Raw genomic sequence first — 17,646 nt, 5'->3', positions numbered from 1 at the left:
AGAAGAAGAAGAAGAAGAAGAAGAAGAAGAAGAAGAAGAAGAAGAAGCAGCTGCTAAATACTTTTTTCTCAAAGAAGGAAAAAGCAGGATACAGTTACATTCAAATAAAAACAAAACCAAAGCCCAACAGTATACAGATCAGCACCAGAGTTCTGGGACTCACAGTGTCCTGGGATCCACAGGGCTTGCCACGGGACACAAATCCAGGCTCAGTCCAACTCTGGTCCACATCTGCTGCTGTCCTTGGAGGTCATCCCATGGTGCTGACTTCTCCAAATGTTAGGGTCTCTTCTGCACCTGGCCTGCACCTTTACCAATAGCCTTTCCAGATCTCTCTCTGGGGACCCCAGCCCTGACACTCAGTGCCAGGCCTCAGCTGCAACCCATGACTTCATGATGTCTGCAACACCAGTGCCTCCTTAAAGACTTGTGCGAGGTACTGCCTTGGCCCAGCTGCTGTGTGATGATGGTAATGAAACAATTCCCATATTTTTTTCTAAATTTTCTAACCTTTTAAGATCTCACAGGGGCCTCAAGAGATGGCTCAGAGGTTAAGAACACTGACTGCTCTTCCAAAGGTCCTGAGTTCAATTCCCAGCAACCACATGGTGGCTCACAGCCATCTATAATGAGATCTGGTGTATACATAATAAATAAATAAAGAAAATCTTAAAAAAAAAAAAAAAAGATCTCACAGAACAGTCCACTTAGTTCTGAGTACTTAGTGGCTTTTCCAGCTCAAAGTTAAAATGCTTCCATTTTAACTTCCTACCCCAAACACTTGGCAGAATAGTCAAGTGTGGTGGCACATGCCTGTTGTCCCAGCACTCAGGGAGGCAGAGACAGGCGGATTTCTGTGAGTTCTACAAAGTGACTCAAGGGCAGCCAAGGCTACACAGAGAAACCCTGTCTTGAAAAACCCAAACCAAACCAACAACAATAAAACACATGGCAGGGCTATCAGCCCCACAACCTGGTACCAATTCCTGTCTTGGTTGAGGTTTCTATTTCTTCGATAAAACAGCATGAAAAACTAAAACAGTTTGGGGAGAAGAGAGTTTATTTTAATTTACAAGTTGTAGTCTATCATTCAGGAACTCAAGGAAGGAACCTGGAGGCAGACACTGAAGCACAAGCCTTGAAGGAGTAATGCTTACTGACTTGCTCTTCATGCCTTGCTCAGCCAGCTTCCTTAAAGCACCCAGGACCTCCAGCCCAAGCAGGGGGCACTGCCCACAGTGAGTTGGGCCTTCCACATCAATGATCAACCCCCGCAAAAAATGTACCCAGGCTTGCCAACTGGCTGACCAGATGGGGACATTTTCTCAGCTGAGATTCCCCTCTTTCAGAATGATTCTAGCTCCTGTCAAACTGACATAAAACTAGCCAGCACAACTGGAGACATGGGAAATCTAAGCCCTCTGTTTCCATGGAACACCAGCCATTGGTGGGGAGGTCCATTACTGGGGACAGGGGCACCTTTTCTTCTATGAATTCCGTATCCTCCCAGGAGTCTCTGTGTTGGGGCAAGGAAGCTGGCATAAAGGAAGCTTTATTGTTACATCCCTACTCTACACAAGGCTCAGCTTAACTGTGGGATTTACATACCTCAACCAGCACTCTAGAAACCTGTGAACAGATATCACTGAGGAAACGGAGACAGAGAGAGTAGAACTGACCTTTTCAGAGTGAACCGCCCCTCATTGGTCTGGTAGACTTCGTGGGCTCTCAGGCTCTCGGGAGTTGACAGTCTCCGCACTGTGGACTGAGCCACCCCTGATGAGTTCCTCAGTGAGCTCTTCAGGCCTTTAGGGGTTGGCCTCCACAATTCAAGGGCAGAGCCGGTCCTTCACCAACCTCGGGAGGGTGCCAGGCTAGGCACAAAGTCCAGAATTTCCACCAGGCCTTTGCAGCTACTCTATGGGTTATCCACCAAGGATCCCCTTGGCGTGGCCAGATTCTGCCCACAGTGAGAGGCGGAGGAGCAGCGTCCCACAACGGGAGAGCCCGCTCAGGCTCCCACAACTGGACACGTTCAAGCCCCTGTTCTCTGCCCTCTAACCCTGCGCTTCTGCAAGGCCAGGTGCACACACCTGCTTCTCATCTAGCGTTAAGTGAGCCAGGCTTTGTACCCACTAAACAGCACTCACCCCTGAACTTCGCCGAAGTCCTGGCTGATAGCTTTTCAACATCTGGGCATGCGTAAGTGATGAAAACTTCGGGGATCCCGGAGGGCCCCTCGAACCGGTGGAATGTATGTGGAACACTTGCGGAGAGTGGGAAGTCGTGAGCGGTTAGCTGTCCACACGTGGCTGCTCCCTGATCCACAGTGAGGACCCTCATGCGTGGGCAGTGGCAGGTACTAGGCGTGTCCCCGAGGTAGCCCTGTGAGGAGGGTCTGAAGATATAGGCATTCAAGACACTGGAGTGGCCCCTCAGAACTGTCACTTTCCTCGTCGTGTTGACTAGTTTTATGTCAACTTAACACAAAGGAGACTCACTCCAGAAGAAGGACTTCAGTTGAGAAAATGTGTTCATAAGATCAGGAAAGTCTGCAGTGCATTTTTTTTTTCTTTTCTTGTTTTGTTTGAGACAGGGTTTCTCTGTGTGTCCTTGGCTGTCCTGGACTCGCTTTGTAGACCAGGCTGGTCTCGAACTCAGAGATCTGCCTGCCTCTGCTTCCTTGAGTGCTGGGACTACAGGTGTGTGCCACCATGGCCAGCTGCATTTTCTTAACTAGTGATTGATGTGGGAGGGGCTACACAGGGGCACTTTGTGGAGTAGGTAGGCTGAAGAAGGAGGGAAGGAGGGAAGGAGGGAGGGAGGGGAGAAGAGAGAGCAGTAGTTTGCAAGAGATGGAGGGAGTGATGAGCAAGGGAGAGAGTGAGCAAGAGGGAGGGAAGGGGAGAGGCTTTGGTGTGTGAGAAAGGGAAAGAGGGAGGGAGTAACTGCATTTGTGGGTGAATGGAAAATGAATGAGCGAAAGAGTGAGTAAATTAGTGAATGAATAAGCAATGAATGCAGCTGAAGTGGTGGAGGAAGCGATTTATCTTTCCCACTCAGCTAATCCAGGAAGTTTCCACAGTCAGATGGTGTTTGAAGGGTTGTGGTCAGTGATGACAGAACCCTGACATGACCTTTGATGGTATGAGAGGGAAAAAAAAAAAAACACAATAGTCAGAAGCTAGGTGGATGGGGCTGAGCTCTTCCTCCCCAAACCCCTCCCACCAGCCCTTCAGCTGTCTCCTCACGCTAACAGGGACAGGCCTACCTCTCTACTGTTCAGAAGGCAGGGCCAGGCGCTCCACAGCCCAGCATGCAACAGGCACTTGGCTTATAGCCTGGTACATTCTTGTATGGACCTGGCCCATGGAAGGTGGAAGGTTTTGTAGGCTTCTTCCCTTTTGGGGAAGCACTACCCTTCCTGCTAAGTGCTATGCTTTGTCTCCAAGGCGGGGAAGCCCAAGACAATTGTCTGTACAGAGGGCCAGTGTCCAGACTGCCCAGGTCCATCTGAGTCGCCTCAAGCACACAGGTTCTAACTTCACCTGCCTGTCCCACGCTTCGATCCCAGGACCCTCCAGAGACACGCCTACTTCAGGTTGCTCTCTTCCGGTCCCCTTCAGGTTGTCCTCATGGCCCCATCCTCCTGTCTGTCTCCAGCCTCCCTGACTGTTGATTTTAGTTGCTTCACTGAGAGGTCATTGAAGTGGGGATTCCCGGTTGGAGAGTTAGCTCATTGGTAAAAAATGAAAATGTCTGTTGTTCAGTCCATCATCTGTGCAAAAGTGGGAAATCCCAGCCTAGTTAAAAAGATCTTCCTTAGTTGTTCAAGAATACATGCTTTTGTCATAAGTAAAATGGACCCCACTGATCTTTCATTTAGCCCCTTTCCACCACGTGTATTTTTCTTGACCTTGGGTTATGCTGAGAAGAACAACTCACAAGTGTTGGAGCCACTTGGGAATCACCAGGACCTCCTTCCTCATAACCTGTCTTCCTCACAGAGACTGTCAGGACAGCTCACAGGGTCCATGCATTCCAATGATACTGTGTTTCCAGGGTGCTGGTCCGGGGTGACATCAGAGCCCTAAGGTTGAAGGGAGGGGAGAGGCTAAGACAGGTAGAAGGGTTGGAGAGGGCACTGGGGCCCATGGAGGAAGGATAGAGTCAGGGCAGATTAGGGCTTTGGAGACAGCAGGACGACTATCCCTCTGCTGTACTTGGAGGACAGGTATGGGAATGGGAGGCTGTTTGGTGTCACTTTGTCAAAGGCAGTACAGAACCTTGAAGACCCACAGCCTGTTCCACCTGTCTGCCCTTCACTGCGACCACTTTACACTCAGAGGTCCTGGTCCTGGTCCCCATGTTCCAAGGGCTCACCTCTTTTGTTAGGTTTGGCCCTCCAAGAGGAAAAATGTGTACCTACAGAGGTAAGAATGTCTTGTTTTAAAAAGGAAGCAGAGAGGCTGCAAAAATGGGTCAGTTCACAAAGTGGGGAGCAATAAAGGAAGATATTAGGTGTTAACCTTTGGTCTTCAAACACACTTGTTGATGGTCTTTAATATTTATTATTGATTTGTCTTTTAGTTAAACAACAGTTATTCTTAAACCAGCTGTATACCCAAATCACCACACAGACACTAGGATTTATTTAATTAACCTAGGGCACAATGTTGGGCAATAATTACTCCATCCTGAACCTCCATGCCTGCATAGCTTCCTCCCATTCGAATTTCCCACATTATTCTTGCTTTTAGTCACATCTTAGATCCAGTTCATCTCTCCTAATGCCTCCTGGTCCTCTCCTCTCAGATTTCTCCTCCCATTCCTTCTTTCTCCTCCCCTCAGGACCAGGATGTCCCACCCTGTTCTCTCCATTGCTCAGCACTGGCTGGTTGTTTTTTTGGCAATACAGAGAACAAATGGTGGCATGTTTACACAAACTTGAGCCAGGTGATGCTTAGACTAAGCATCAAAATGCTTGAAACCAGATAGTGGGGTAGAGAAATCAGCATGTGAATGAACAAGGGTAAATTGCATACATTCCACAAGAACATTATACCAACACACACCCACACATCCATGAAAAAAAAATCAGTCAAACAAAAAAAAAAAAAAAAGAAAACACTAAAGAGAAAGCCAGAAGCTGGTGGTACATGCTTGCAATCCCACCCTTGGGAGGTGGAGACAAGAAGATCACCAGACAACAGGGCATTCTCTGTTATTCTGTTATTTAGTGAGTCTGAGCTCCAGAAAACCTTGTGCTCTTGAAGGAAAAAAAAAAAAAAAAAGCAGCAATAGCAAAAAGAAGTTAGGATCAACTTCTATTTTTGTGTTCTTATTATCAGTACTTCTTACAACAGTGAACAAAAATTAACCTCAGGTGTCATTTCTGAGCATCTTCTGTGATGTGTGTGCTTCACGGGCGTCAGCTCCGAGGACTGCCAAGCTCAGAGTCCTGGGCTCCTGTACTCCAAGTACACTCTTGTGTGTGTGTGGGGGGGGAGGTCAGTCCCAATAGTGGTGACCCAGTGAGGTAGCTAACAAAAGCACGGGTATGACTCAGCCTAGACAAGACCTCTTATGCCAGAGCTGGGATTTAAGGCAACACTGGAGAAAATGGGGTAGAGGTGGGCTTGCTCTTGACTTGCCTCTTCAGGATCCCCACACTACTTTCCCTGTGATGCCAAGGCCAGAAGCTACAAGGCAAAGAAAGGCATGCCAGATGCCAAATATTGCCTTATCTGGTAGCAGCTATGAAGAGCAGCAACCACTTCCTGGTGTCCACTGGCACTTCCTAATGTAAATGGTTGAGGGGTCGCTGGGGAGGATGTATGGGGCTACTAGCAGCCGGAGCAACGGGCTGCCATGTCCCATGGCTTCCCTATAAGACCAGACCCTGTTGGGAGCCCTCAGGGTTGGAGTTCAGTCCCCGATGGCTCTTTGGCTGTATACAGACAGCCCCTAGGCACCGTGATGGTAACTCTGACTGCAGTTCATGTCCACCTCTGTGGGGATCCCCAGGAAGCACTGTGGCAGCCACTGGGCAATGCAGGAAAGCATAGAAGATCAAGCCGTACACCCAGTGCTCGGCCAAGTGACCTGCTGATGGCTGTTGGGAGCCCTGTAGAGCAAGCTCCTGCTGCTGCTGAAGAACTCTCCTGCCAGCCGCATGCTCCCTGAATCCCTGGCAGCCTAGCGGTATGACAGGTGCCCCTAGCACGCTGCCACTTTCCACCCAGGAGAGCCTGGAGTTTCTAGACATCCGAGAAACAGATGTTTACAGAGCTGGTGGCCCTAGGAAGGAAAGACTAGCAGCATATCTTCCAGAAAGGCATCTACAGTGCTGGGGACACCCCAGATGGTAGCTCAAAGGCCCAGGGATATGTGACAGGCCCTGGTTTTGAGGCTTAGCATCCTCCCCTGAGGAAGAGTGGGGCTTAGCAGAATTCCTCAGGCAGTCTCTCTGGCGTACACAGTACGCCCAGTTTGGCTGGCTGTGATCCTGGAAGGTGCACGGGGTCAGGGAAGGTATAGGTGCTTGTGAGAGCTGTGGGTGAGCGTATCTCCTCAGAGTCCTTTAAGTATGTGACATCTGTCTTTGTGGACCACTTTTTCCACTCTGTGTGGATTCGGGACACTTCTTGCCGAGAATGGTCTGTGGCCAGCACATAGATGATGGGGTCAGCCACACTATTGACTGTGGACAGGCACAGAAACACCACAGAGGCTGTGTATAGTCTTCTTTCAAATTCACACACGGCGAGCCTGTCTCCTCGGTAGAAGGAGAAGCTGGCAGCTTTGATGAGGAGCACCACATGGTATGGAGCGAAGCAGACCAGGAAGATGGTGACGACCGCGATGGCTGAGTGCTTCACGTTGGTTTTCTGTGCCGCGCTCAGGCTCATGCTGAGCTTGATGCTCCTGAAAACCCGGTGATTGGTGAATGCAAGGATGCCAAGAGGGACAGCAAAGCCAAAGGTAAAACGCAGGTAATGGTAGTTGGCTATCTTACCATCCATCCCCAGGGGCTCAAAGCAGGAGCGTTCCACTTTCATGTCAAACACTGGGTAGTTGACAAGTGCCACGAGAACAAACACACACACAGAAACAATGATGGCCGTCTTCTGGTGGCGGCGGCCTCGGCTCTCCAGAGCGTAGACTACCGCCAGGTAGCGGTCGCAGGAAATGCAGCACAGTAGAAGAATGCTGATGTAGATGTTGCAAAAGAAGACGTAGGCAGTCACTCGGCAGGCCTGTGGACCCAGGGTCCAATTGTGCTGGTTCTGGATGTAGATGATCCAGAGCGGCAGCGTGCCGATGTAGAACAGCTCACAGAGTGACAGGCAGAACAGGTAGACGGCCAGCACGTTTCCCTGCAGCACCTGCAGCAGCGTCAGCCACGCAGTTAGGCAGTTGGCCGGCAGGCCCAGTATGCACACAGCGCTGTACACCAGCACCACCACCACTCTGCTCTCATCATAGGGTGGGTGGCGTGTGACCGAGGCACACGCCTGAAGTATGAGCCCCAGGGTGGCGTTTCCTGCAGGACAGAAATGACAGGGTGGGTAGGAGTTTTTTGGAACACACCCCCCTCCAGGGAGATTTATAATACCAAGAAAAGGTGAGAAGCTCGGTGGTGGTAGGGCTGGAGAGATGACTCAGCGGGGAAAACCTACTTGCTGCAAAGCCTCACGACTGAGTTTGGTCCCAGGATCCCACAGTAGAAGAAGAGAGCCAACTCCTGAAAGTTATTCTCCGAATCTCACACACATGCACTGTGGCGCATGCATGCCTGCTGCACACACACACACACACACACACACATACAAACAAGCATACACACAAACACACACACACACACACACACACACACACACACACCAACATACACACACAACTAATAAACAAAATTTATAAACAAAAGAGAAGCTTCTCAGACTCCAGACTAGACATACCAGGAGTTCAAAAGACTCCAGCTGGAGGGACTCTGCAGGATGAGAGACTTGGGACAGACATCAACCCCAGGCTGCTGTGGAGGACAAGTTCTTCCCTACACCCTTTCCCTCTGGCCACTGGCCATCTGGTGGAGAAACCTTCAGCATGTGCTGGCTCACGCAGTGTCCTGGTTCCTTGACCTCCCCCAGGACTCTAGGACCTGTTGATCCCTTGACCCACCCACACAGACATCCAACTGTCCAGAGAAACGTTGTGTCCCACATGCTGGCATGGCTCTGGGTGTCCCAGGCAGTTGCCCCAGACTCCCTGGGACCTCCGCTGCCCACATCATAATCCTCAGCCTGATGGATTCCAGAAGGACCGCTTTGGCCGTACGTTGTCAGCTGAGAACTGTACTGCTCCTCAGGAGAGGGCCTCTTGTCCAGAGGTGGCTGTCCCCAACCACAGAGCCTAATGCTTTCTTATGCAATGATATATTTTCCAGGCTTCCTCTTTAAGATCGTGATGAAACACACATCTCACAAAATGTTCCCTCCGAGTCATTACCCAGCATGCAGTTGATTATCACCAAGTACATCCTCTGTGCTGAGCTCAACCACTGTGCACCTCCAGCTTCTTCTCAGCCTGGAGACCAGAACCCTTCTAGAAATACTGACCCCGCTTTCCCTCCCACCCATTCTCCCTGACTCTGTAGAGGAACCTTGAACAGATGGAGTCATCTTCAGTGTAAATTTATTCTACTGAATGTAGTGTCCTCGAGGTTCATTCACATCGTAGGATGTGTCAGAACTTCCTCTTCTTCTTCTTCTTCTTCTTCTTCTTCTTCTTCTTCTTCTTCTTCTTCTTCTTCTTCTTCTTCTTTTGTTTTTTGTTTCATTTGGTTTTTTTTGGGGGGGGTTGGTTTGTTTTTGTTTTTTGAGACAGGGTTTCTCTGTGTAGCTCTGGCTGTCCTGGACTAGCTTTGCAGACCAGGCTGGCCTTGAACTCCCAGAAATCCACCTGCCTCTGCCTCCCTGAGTACTGGGATCACAGGTGTAGGCCACCGCGCCCACCACATCTCTTCTTTTTAAGACACTCCATGCAGAGAGGCCTTCCACAGTGGACACACACACACCTTACAGTTTGCCCTGTGTGCTTGGACTCTAGGCTGCTTGCCACCATTGGACTAGTTATTATAAACAATGCTTTTGTGAGCTTTGGTGTTCGTTGACTTCTGTCCCTGCTGTCTTCTTCTTGGGAATATCCCAAAGCGAGCTTGCTGGGTCACGTGGCCACTCTGTTTACTCTTGAGGAAGTCTGTGTTACTTTCCACTGCTTGACCGCCCTACCCACAGAGCTCAGGGCTAGCCAGTTTCTGCCTTTTTTTTTCCCTTCCTTTTTGACTGTGGGTGTGGGGTGCCACCTTCCCACAGTCTCGGTGCCCTTGCTCACCACTCAGGGGCATGCTGTTATCACATCTAGATAGAGAAAGCGAGACTGAGGTTCCAGGAGTGGTGAGCTGCCTTGGAGCCCAGTGCCAAATCTTGGCATAGGAACCTGTGTGGGGCCAGCGGGCAGTGAAGGTGAGGGGTGGCAGCTACTGGTGTCTAGATGTTTACACTGGTCTTTACCTGGGCAGCTCTCCTCCCACTGTGAAAGCACCCTCAGGCAGGCATGGGAGTCTGTTCCCACTCCCTGGTTCAGACACACCTCTGTCCTCCTGCCCTGTCTCTATTTCACTGCTTGATTCCAGTGAATCATCTCTGTCCCCCACCTCACCCCACCTATACACCACACAATTTTACTGAAAGCGGCAAGAAACGCGATGAGGGACTGACCTGTGGCCTTTCCCAGCACCACACTGTCTAGCTACAGACATCCTGGTGTGGCTCTGTCCCTTTGCCACATGCTCAGGCCCACATAAGCCTTTGGATCTTCACTGTGGATACTAGGTTCTGCGACACACTCCATCTGCGGATGAGGTAGCCCAGTCGAGACAGCCGGGCACCAGGGAAGCCTATGGGCTTCAAAGAATCACCCTGGACACCACAGTTAAAACTGCTACTTGTGTGGGGTCCTCACAACCCCACATCCCTGCAGGTTACCTTGGAAACTCCTCTTTGGGATGAGGAGGAGCCTCTGCAGTGAAAAGAAGGGTGAGGAGGGTGGCATCAGGGAAAATCATGGGAAGCTCCTGGTCAACTGCTTATTGGGGCCTCCCAACGGCTTTCTTAGGACACCAGATGGCTCGTGACTCACCACTTGTCACTCTCCCAGGAAGTATACATTCAGAGTGCCAAATGGCCCCCACTCTTGCGCCTGACTTTCTCTAGCACTTGAAATGAGTATGTCTTACTTCGATTGATTGATGATTGATTGAGGCAGTCTCTGGGCCAGGATGGTCTCACATGGTCTAGCATGTGCCACTTACTATACTTGGTTGTATGTGCTGGTGGACATTGGTCCCATGGCTTCATGCTCGACAAGAGCTCTAACTCACTGAGCCACATGCTCAGCCCATTGCATCTTGACGTCTTGATGGAGCATCTCTGAGTCTGTTTTTATTATAGGAATCTGCATCTTAACTTTTTACTGGTGAGACCAAGTGTGCCACATGGGAATTCTTGTGGGCCTTCTTAAATGTCTAAGTCAAATGCGACTCTCACCTGGTGCACTGGTGGGTTCCGATCTCATGGTGGCTCCTATGTGCGCTCTGGGGACCCCCTTGTGAATGTGGTTCCAGCTTAAAATGACCTGAAGAGAAAACAATTTGAAATGAATTTAGGTGAAAATGCAGAAAAACAACAACAACAATAAACCAACCAATCAATCAACCAGCCAGCCAGCCAGCCAGCCAGGCATGGTGTTGCATGCCTACAATCCCAGATTAAATCACACGGATTGACTCATTCAACAAAGATTCTAGAGCATCCCACAGTCAACAAAAGGTAACCCAGTTGAGACATCCGGGTACCAGAGAAGCCAATGGGCTTCAAAGCACCACCCTGGATACCACAGTAAAAACTGTTATTTGTCAGATATAGTTGGAAAAGCTATTGGTGCGTGAGCTTACATAGAGGGAACGCTCCCAGTCAGCCGAGAAATGCAAAATAAGCATGAGGAAAGGCTCTTTGTTTTGTCTGTCTGCCTATCAGGTTGGCAAAAACAACTAAGTCAGTGGATTGGACACTAAGGCATGGCACCCTGAAGCTACACGGTGGGATGGCCAGTGGGTACAAACATTTCAGAGCCCAATTTTGCAGTCAGTTTCCAACCTGAAGAAAGTTTAACTTTTAATTTGCTAAAATTCCTCGTAGGGAATTTTTCCTAATTAAATAATTACCTAAAATGTTAAGTGTGTTGACCCAAAAGCCATAAGTAAGTACATCAACAATATAAAGGGGACAAGGAAGATCCTATGAGCACATAAAGCTGTGGACTGAGGAATCCGGAGGACCCTTTCCCTCTGTGGCTGAGGGGAGGCTTCTGAAACAGGCCCTATGTCACCTAGGTGATGAGCTTTTAAAAAGGATGTTCAGTGCATCCTCAGTGTTAGAGAAGTCTCAGCCAGTGCCCCCAAAGCCCAAGGAACAACTCAGGCCTGTCAACACCCCTGTGTCCCCAGGCCTACAAGTGAAGGGCAGGACTGGGCCTGAAAGAGTTCCTCACTAAATCCAGCCCACCTGCTCCCCTAACATGTATGGCTGTCCCTCAGTCAGGCAGACAGCCACAGAATCTGCCCAAAGTACACTGGGCCTTTGGGAGTGAACACTGAAATTCGGTGGAAGCCAGTCCAAGTGGAGCTGAGCCCAAGACATCCATACCAGGTAGGGAGCCTCACAAGTCAGGTACCAGTTCCCAGCTTCCATGCTTCCTTCTCAAGTGTTTCTAAAAACTGGAAATAACAGAAAGCCAAACCATCCACCTGAGATTACAGAGTTCACTGACCTCTGAAGAAGTGTAATGGCTCAGCACACATTAGAGGCAAGACCAAGAAGAACCATTGCCAAGCACCGTCTGTCAGCAGGCTCCTTGCATTACCCCAACATGCCTTGACCTGATGAGCACCAGGACAGGTGTCTGACTATCCCTCTGGGTCTCAGGCCTGAGTGGTCTGTGAGCTTTAAAGGCTTGCTGGCCACTCTCTGCTCTACATCTGAGGCAGCAAGCTTCCTTTCCTTCCAAATTCAAAATGCCGCTAATCATGACCCACATGATGGCATGGACCAGGGCCTGGAGCCGCAGAGTCAGAGCAGTGAGAGGCCTTTCCCTGCAGATCGAGTTAGCATTCTGGAAAGCTGGCAGAGCTAGCCTAGGACAGCTCTGTCCTCTGCAGGGGCTGCACTGTGCTCATTCTAAGCAGCTGGCAGCCTTGAGAATGAGGAAGGGGGTGGTGCTCAGGGTTCAGCCACTTTGCAGAAGCCAGAGGAAGCAAGGGCTCAACAGAAACGTGACGATCACTTCCCCCTTGAGATGAGAATGCACTGGTGGAAACTGTCCCTGCTACAAGTGAAGCCTGTCACCTGTGGACAGAGCTTGGCCAGAGAGATAGAGTGGACGGTTGGGAGTAACTGCCCTAAATTAGGGCAACACAAGGCTATAGTATCTACATCTGGGTCATGTCCCAAAACCCCGGGGCATCAACACCCACATCAAAGGAGGTCAGCCATGAGGCTCAGGCAGGAGCAGCCTGTGCTGGGACACCAGGATGGGGAGCTCTTGAATCCCCACACTGTGATGTGGCCCCTCACCATGGCTGGTCTTGGGTGCCCCCAGCTGTGACACAGCTCTTGACCTTGTGCTCTAGTCGTTGTCTTTTGTTCTCAGAGAACATCATGCTTTAGGCTTGTCCCTTTCCTAACCTGCCAGGCTCCCTGACACTTCTCTTTCTTGTCAGTCTTCTATGTTCTAAAAGGGTCTTGCTCAGGACCCCTGTCCTGTCTAAGCTCCGAGGGTCCCTGGCCAGATCAGTTGTTACGGACATCTTTCAACAACTAGGTCATTTCTTCCATAGGAAGGGGCGTGAGTCAATGACCCTATGCTCCAAGACATAGGCCTTTCCCAGAGTGTGGCTGGACTAGGCCACATGAATGCCTGAGCTAAGTGCTGAAGTGGGAAGAGCCAGGAGAAGAGAACAATCCCTGGGTCTGTCCCGTTCACTGGGTAGACACTGCCTCTCTGTTTGCTGTGGGGGTCTGGCCTGGCTGTCAGAAGTGATTTTTCCTATTGACATCCTGGGCCATCTTTAGGGCTGTGTCTCATCTGTGAGATAGTTGGAAATGTCTGGTTCCTGAGGGGAGAAAGATCATGGCCAACTTTCCTCAGGACTCAGCAACAGTGTGCTTTCAGACCTTCTAAGAATCTGGCAGAGAATGCTCTCCCATACCCTTGAAGCCCACGAGGCCCACACCATCCACATAAAGGCCACACCCACATCGTTTACCATGCTCACGATGTCTGCTTGGGCCTGGCAGACTCAGGTGCCCTCCTAGGTATATACTCAAAGGGCCTGTAACAGACTGAACCCCAGCAACCCATCAAGGATCCCTTGGACAAAGGGCGGCCCAGCTGGCATGACCTTGGCAGGACACTGTATTGCTGCAGCCACCAGGTTACATGGTGAATGCGCCCATGTCACCTGGACGTCCCCATGAGTTCCCTCAGGCTGCCCTGAGTTCCAGCCACACCTCTACTTCCCCTTGAGCCCAGCCCTCATGCTTACCCTGATGTTCTCCATCCTGTCTTTCACCCACACCTTCCCTCTGCTCACCCAGCTCTCATCGTCCTTCCGCCTTCCTGTCTCCAGCCTCCTGCAGAGCCATCCCCATGCAGCCCCTACAGCTGCTTAGCCCCTTCGGTAGACCCGTCTTCTGGGAAGAGAGGCACTTGGAGTCCCCAGGGCACACACCGGCAACCCGCCACCTGGAAGGTCTGGCCCTGGAGCCCTATGCTCTGCCTGCACCGAGGAGGGACTATCCCCTGACGGGTGCTTGCCATCTTTTGACTATGGAGCTTTCCTAACAGGCAGGAAAGTACAAAAGAAAGACATACCTTGTCTCTGCTACCTGCTGGTTCTACCTGCTTGTTTCTCTTGGGCCTGGAGAGGTGACTGTAGCCCTGGGTGGCTGGGCTATCCCTTTGAGTCACTAGCATGCTGTGCCCCGTGTCTCTTCAAGAGGCATCTCTGGTTGTTTTTTAATTAGTTAATTGATCTATCTATTTATCTACTTAATGTATCAGTGTTCTATTTGCATGTACACCTGCATGCCAGAAGAGGGCATCAGATCCCAGTATAGACGGTTGTGAGCCACCATGTGGTTGCTGGGAACTGAACTCAGGATCCCCGGAAGAGCAGACAGTGCTCCTAACCGCTGAGCCATCTCTCCAGCTCATCTCTGGCTGTTTTGGTCTTTCACTTTTCCATCCTTCTACAAGGTTTTTTGTGGGGGTGTGAGGAGGGGTGACAGCTCAGTGAACCTATATTTGGATTCCCAGAAGCCACAGAAATGCCTGGTGGATATGGCAGTCCACCAACAATTCTACCCTTGGAAGACAGAGATGGGATCCCCTGAAGAAGCCAGCTAGCAAGGCTAGACATAGCTGAAGACTCTGGGCTTGACTGAAAGACCCTGCCCCAGTGAGGAGGGTGAAAGGGCAATGGAGGATAATTTGGGGGATTCGTCTCTGGTCTCCATATTCATGTGAAAACATATATGTCCACACACATGGAAACACACACACACATACACACACATACACACACACACACACACACACACACACACACACAGAGCAAGAGAGGAGAGAGAGGAAGGCAAAAAGAAAAAAAAATCTTCAACCTAATTTCCGCCTTCAAATTCAAGACGCCTTTTGGGGAGGAACTGTTAAATTACAAGTGTCAACCACCCACCATGTGAACCTGGGGCCCAGCCCCCACACACGCCTCTCAATTTGATATGTCAAAAACGCCATTCTCTAATGCATATTTCAGTTTGACTGATGTCTTCCCTCGGGGTATCTCCATCCTCACCCTCCTCATGGTTAATCCTCATGGTTAAAACACTGGGCCACGTGTCCTTACCACCAAGACCATAACAAGGGCTTGCCTTCTTCTCAGTCCTCAGTGGCTAACCTGAACACTTCGTCTGTCCAGCTAGCACACATCTAGGAGGAGTTATACGATCGCCTCTGCCGACACTCTAAATGCCAGGCCTCAGAAGTCAGTAAGTGGCCAGCTCCACGACCCCATTCTCCCTCCTCAGAACCTGCTTCCAACCCTAGGCCACTCCTCGAAAGAGAAGCCACTCACCCCACCAGCCACCAACACTGTCCAGGATGCCCGTAAGGGCTCTGTGGGCCCTGTTCCCTGTCAGAGGAAGTCCAGTCGCTCCAAGCTTGTCTGTACCTACAGATGGGGTAAGGATCTTCCAGAAGGGTCCAGGTAGGTTAGGTCACAGGTAGTATGATGTATACTATTATCCCTGTGCCCCAAAGTTAGGTGGGTATGGTGCTCCTGAGTTCCCTTTTGGGGACAGGCCTTGGCTAAACCCTGCTATCGTACAGTCAAATCACATTTCTGTCAGATGCCACTGTGGAAGGGCTGCCCCCCAGGCCCACTCCCCAGATCTAGGATCCACAGACTTACCCACTCTCGTCCTGAGACAGCGCTGAGCAGGCCTGTCCTGAGGCAGCACTGAGCACCCCTCTACAGACCTAACTGAGAGTTTTCAGGAAGTAGCGGGGGTCTGAGCATGCTCACTCTGAAACTCCCCTAACCACAGCATAGGCCGAGCATAAGGGTTACATCACTGTGATGACAACGGGTTGGGATGAAAGGAAACAGCGCCAGACCTGCTTGCCTTTGCTCTGATGATACCCACGGCAAGACTTCACCTTTGCTCAGGAACTGAGAGCCGAGAGATGGAGGCTGGCATGGCTCTGCCAGGTGGTTCCATACAGACTAGTCTCCACCTGCTCCCGGGCCTGGCATGGGAAGCTCCTGAGTCAGGAGGGCACTGATTGGACAGACTGCTCATTGTTGGAACCCACCTGGTACTCTGAATGTACCCTACCGTCCCAGGGGATCCCTTCCTGGGAGCAGAGCCCTGCGGGGGTTCACCTCCACGCTGGCTCTGAGAAACCATCCTTTACCTCAGAACAAAGCCCTCACCCAGCAGCTCTGCCAGTGGTTTTCCTGGCGAGGACCACATGAATCCTGCAGAGTAAGCAGGTGGCATCATTGGAGCAGCCCCCATTGAGGGCCTGCTCAAGCTCATGGGCACAGCAGCTTCTTGTGGCCCTGGGCTCACACGTCTTATGTCCAAATGTGGCCCATTTTCTCTGGAAAATGCCAGATGGCTACTAACCTCCTAACCCTCAGCTCAAAGGCTGACTCTGGCCTTGGGAGTGGTGGCCCAGTCAGCTCTCTATGTCCCCGTTCAATCTTGGCTTTTCCAGTAGTGAATGAAGGCATAGCTGGCCCTGGAAGAGCGTGCCCAGGCCACCTTCAGAAGAGCTCTCTGAAGACGCAGAGCTCCACAGGGAAGCTTGAAAGGTCATGACCCAGACAGCAAATCCCTGGGTAAGTCCAAGGCTAGGAGTCCTTCTTTACTCCTGCCTCCCCACCCACCCAGAGCCATGCCAGGCTTCAAGGCTGTGGAGGCCTCTTCCTCTCTCACCCCACCCCTAGCAGACATTTACATATCTGTGTGGGTGGCAGTACAGTCCCTAGAAAGTTGGTCCTCAAGGGGGCAGGGGGAGCAGGCAGCTGGCATTCGGACCTGAATGAATTCATCTTAGCTTCCCGAAAGCAGCTGTTTGTGAGCTGTGACCTTCAAGGAATCCTGGACACAAGAAAAGTCCTCCCTGGGCCGATGACCACGATGCCACCACACACACACCAGATCCCTCCTTGGAGGGTAGAGAGGTTTGGTGGCTGAGACACAGTGGTCATGGCCTCCTGCAACCTGACCAACCTTCTTGGGAGCTCTGCCTTCCAGTAGCACGAGGAGAAGCAGCCGTCTCCTGAATCTATAAGTTTATTAGTTCTTGCCTGGCTGCCCTGGAGGCCTCAGCATGGCAAACCACACAGGTCTCACGGCATTTAACTTTAACATGGCCAGAGTTCCTGATGAAATGACCATTTGGCTGCTCTTTTGAGAGGACCTCCCAATATCCACCATCATCTCCAGAGCTTCTTCACCTTGTAAGGCTGAAAGTGTGCATTCAGTAACAACACCCTACCCAGTTGTGGCCACCATGATTCAGGCTTCTGACTCTACAGAGTTGGTCTCAGCATCTGAGCAACCTCAGCATCAGTGGCATCGAACCTGCGCTGTTTGTCCCGTGTGCCTTGCTCACGTGGTTCAGCACAGTCCTCTGGATTCACCCAGTGGCAGCAGACGTCAGGGTGCTTGTTCCTTATGGCTGGACAGTGTTCCACTGTAAGATGAATGGATGCTGCTTATCTGTTGTCTGTAGATGGACACACACGTGTCATCCATGGACGGACTCATGAGCCACTTCTCCCCTGAGGCCTCTGTCTTAGGGGTTACTATGCTGTGATGAAATACCATGACAAAAGAGCCAGTTGGGGAGGAAGGGCTTATCTGGCTTTTACTTCCACCTCATAGTCCATCCCTGAAGGAGGTCAGGACAGGAACTCAAGCAGGGCAGGAACCTAGAGGCAGGAGCTGATGCAGAGGC

General features: G+C 50.9%; 1 protein-coding gene across 1 annotated transcript; it reads right to left on the bottom strand.

The window, feature by feature from the left end:
• Positions 1 to 6,410: 6,410 nt before the first annotated feature.
• Positions 6,411 to 10,635, bottom strand: Gpr132 (G protein-coupled receptor 132). Its single transcript, XM_055593251.1, has 2 exons — positions 10,608 to 10,635; positions 6,411 to 7,546 (listed from the first exon to the last, which is right to left on the bottom strand). The coding sequence occupies exons 1-2, from the start codon at positions 10,633 to 10,635 to the stop codon at positions 6,444 to 6,446; spliced, it is 1,131 nt and encodes a 376-aa protein (XP_055449226.1). The 3' UTR covers positions 6,411 to 6,443.
• Between the last annotated feature and the right edge of the window lie 7,011 nt (positions 10,636 to 17,646).

Source organism: Psammomys obesus, unplaced genomic scaffold (assembly GCF_907164565.1).
Source record: "Psammomys obesus unplaced genomic scaffold, mPsaObe1.curated_primary_1811, whole genome shotgun sequence".
NCBI classification, from domain to species: Eukaryota; Metazoa; Chordata; class Mammalia; order Rodentia; family Muridae; genus Psammomys; species Psammomys obesus.
This window is presented reverse-complemented; position numbering and strand designations above follow the sequence as displayed.

What these genes read in the sequence shown, in the direction of transcription:
- Gpr132 (XM_055593251.1), bottom strand. Translation starts at nt 10,635, where the DNA reads ATGAGATCGGAACCCACCAGTGCACCAG. An exon ending in GGAACCCACCAGTGCACCAG is followed by an intron (nt 7,547 to 10,607) that starts GTGAGAGTCGCA and finishes TCTGTCCTGCAG; the next exon opens with GAAACGCCACCCTGGGGCTC.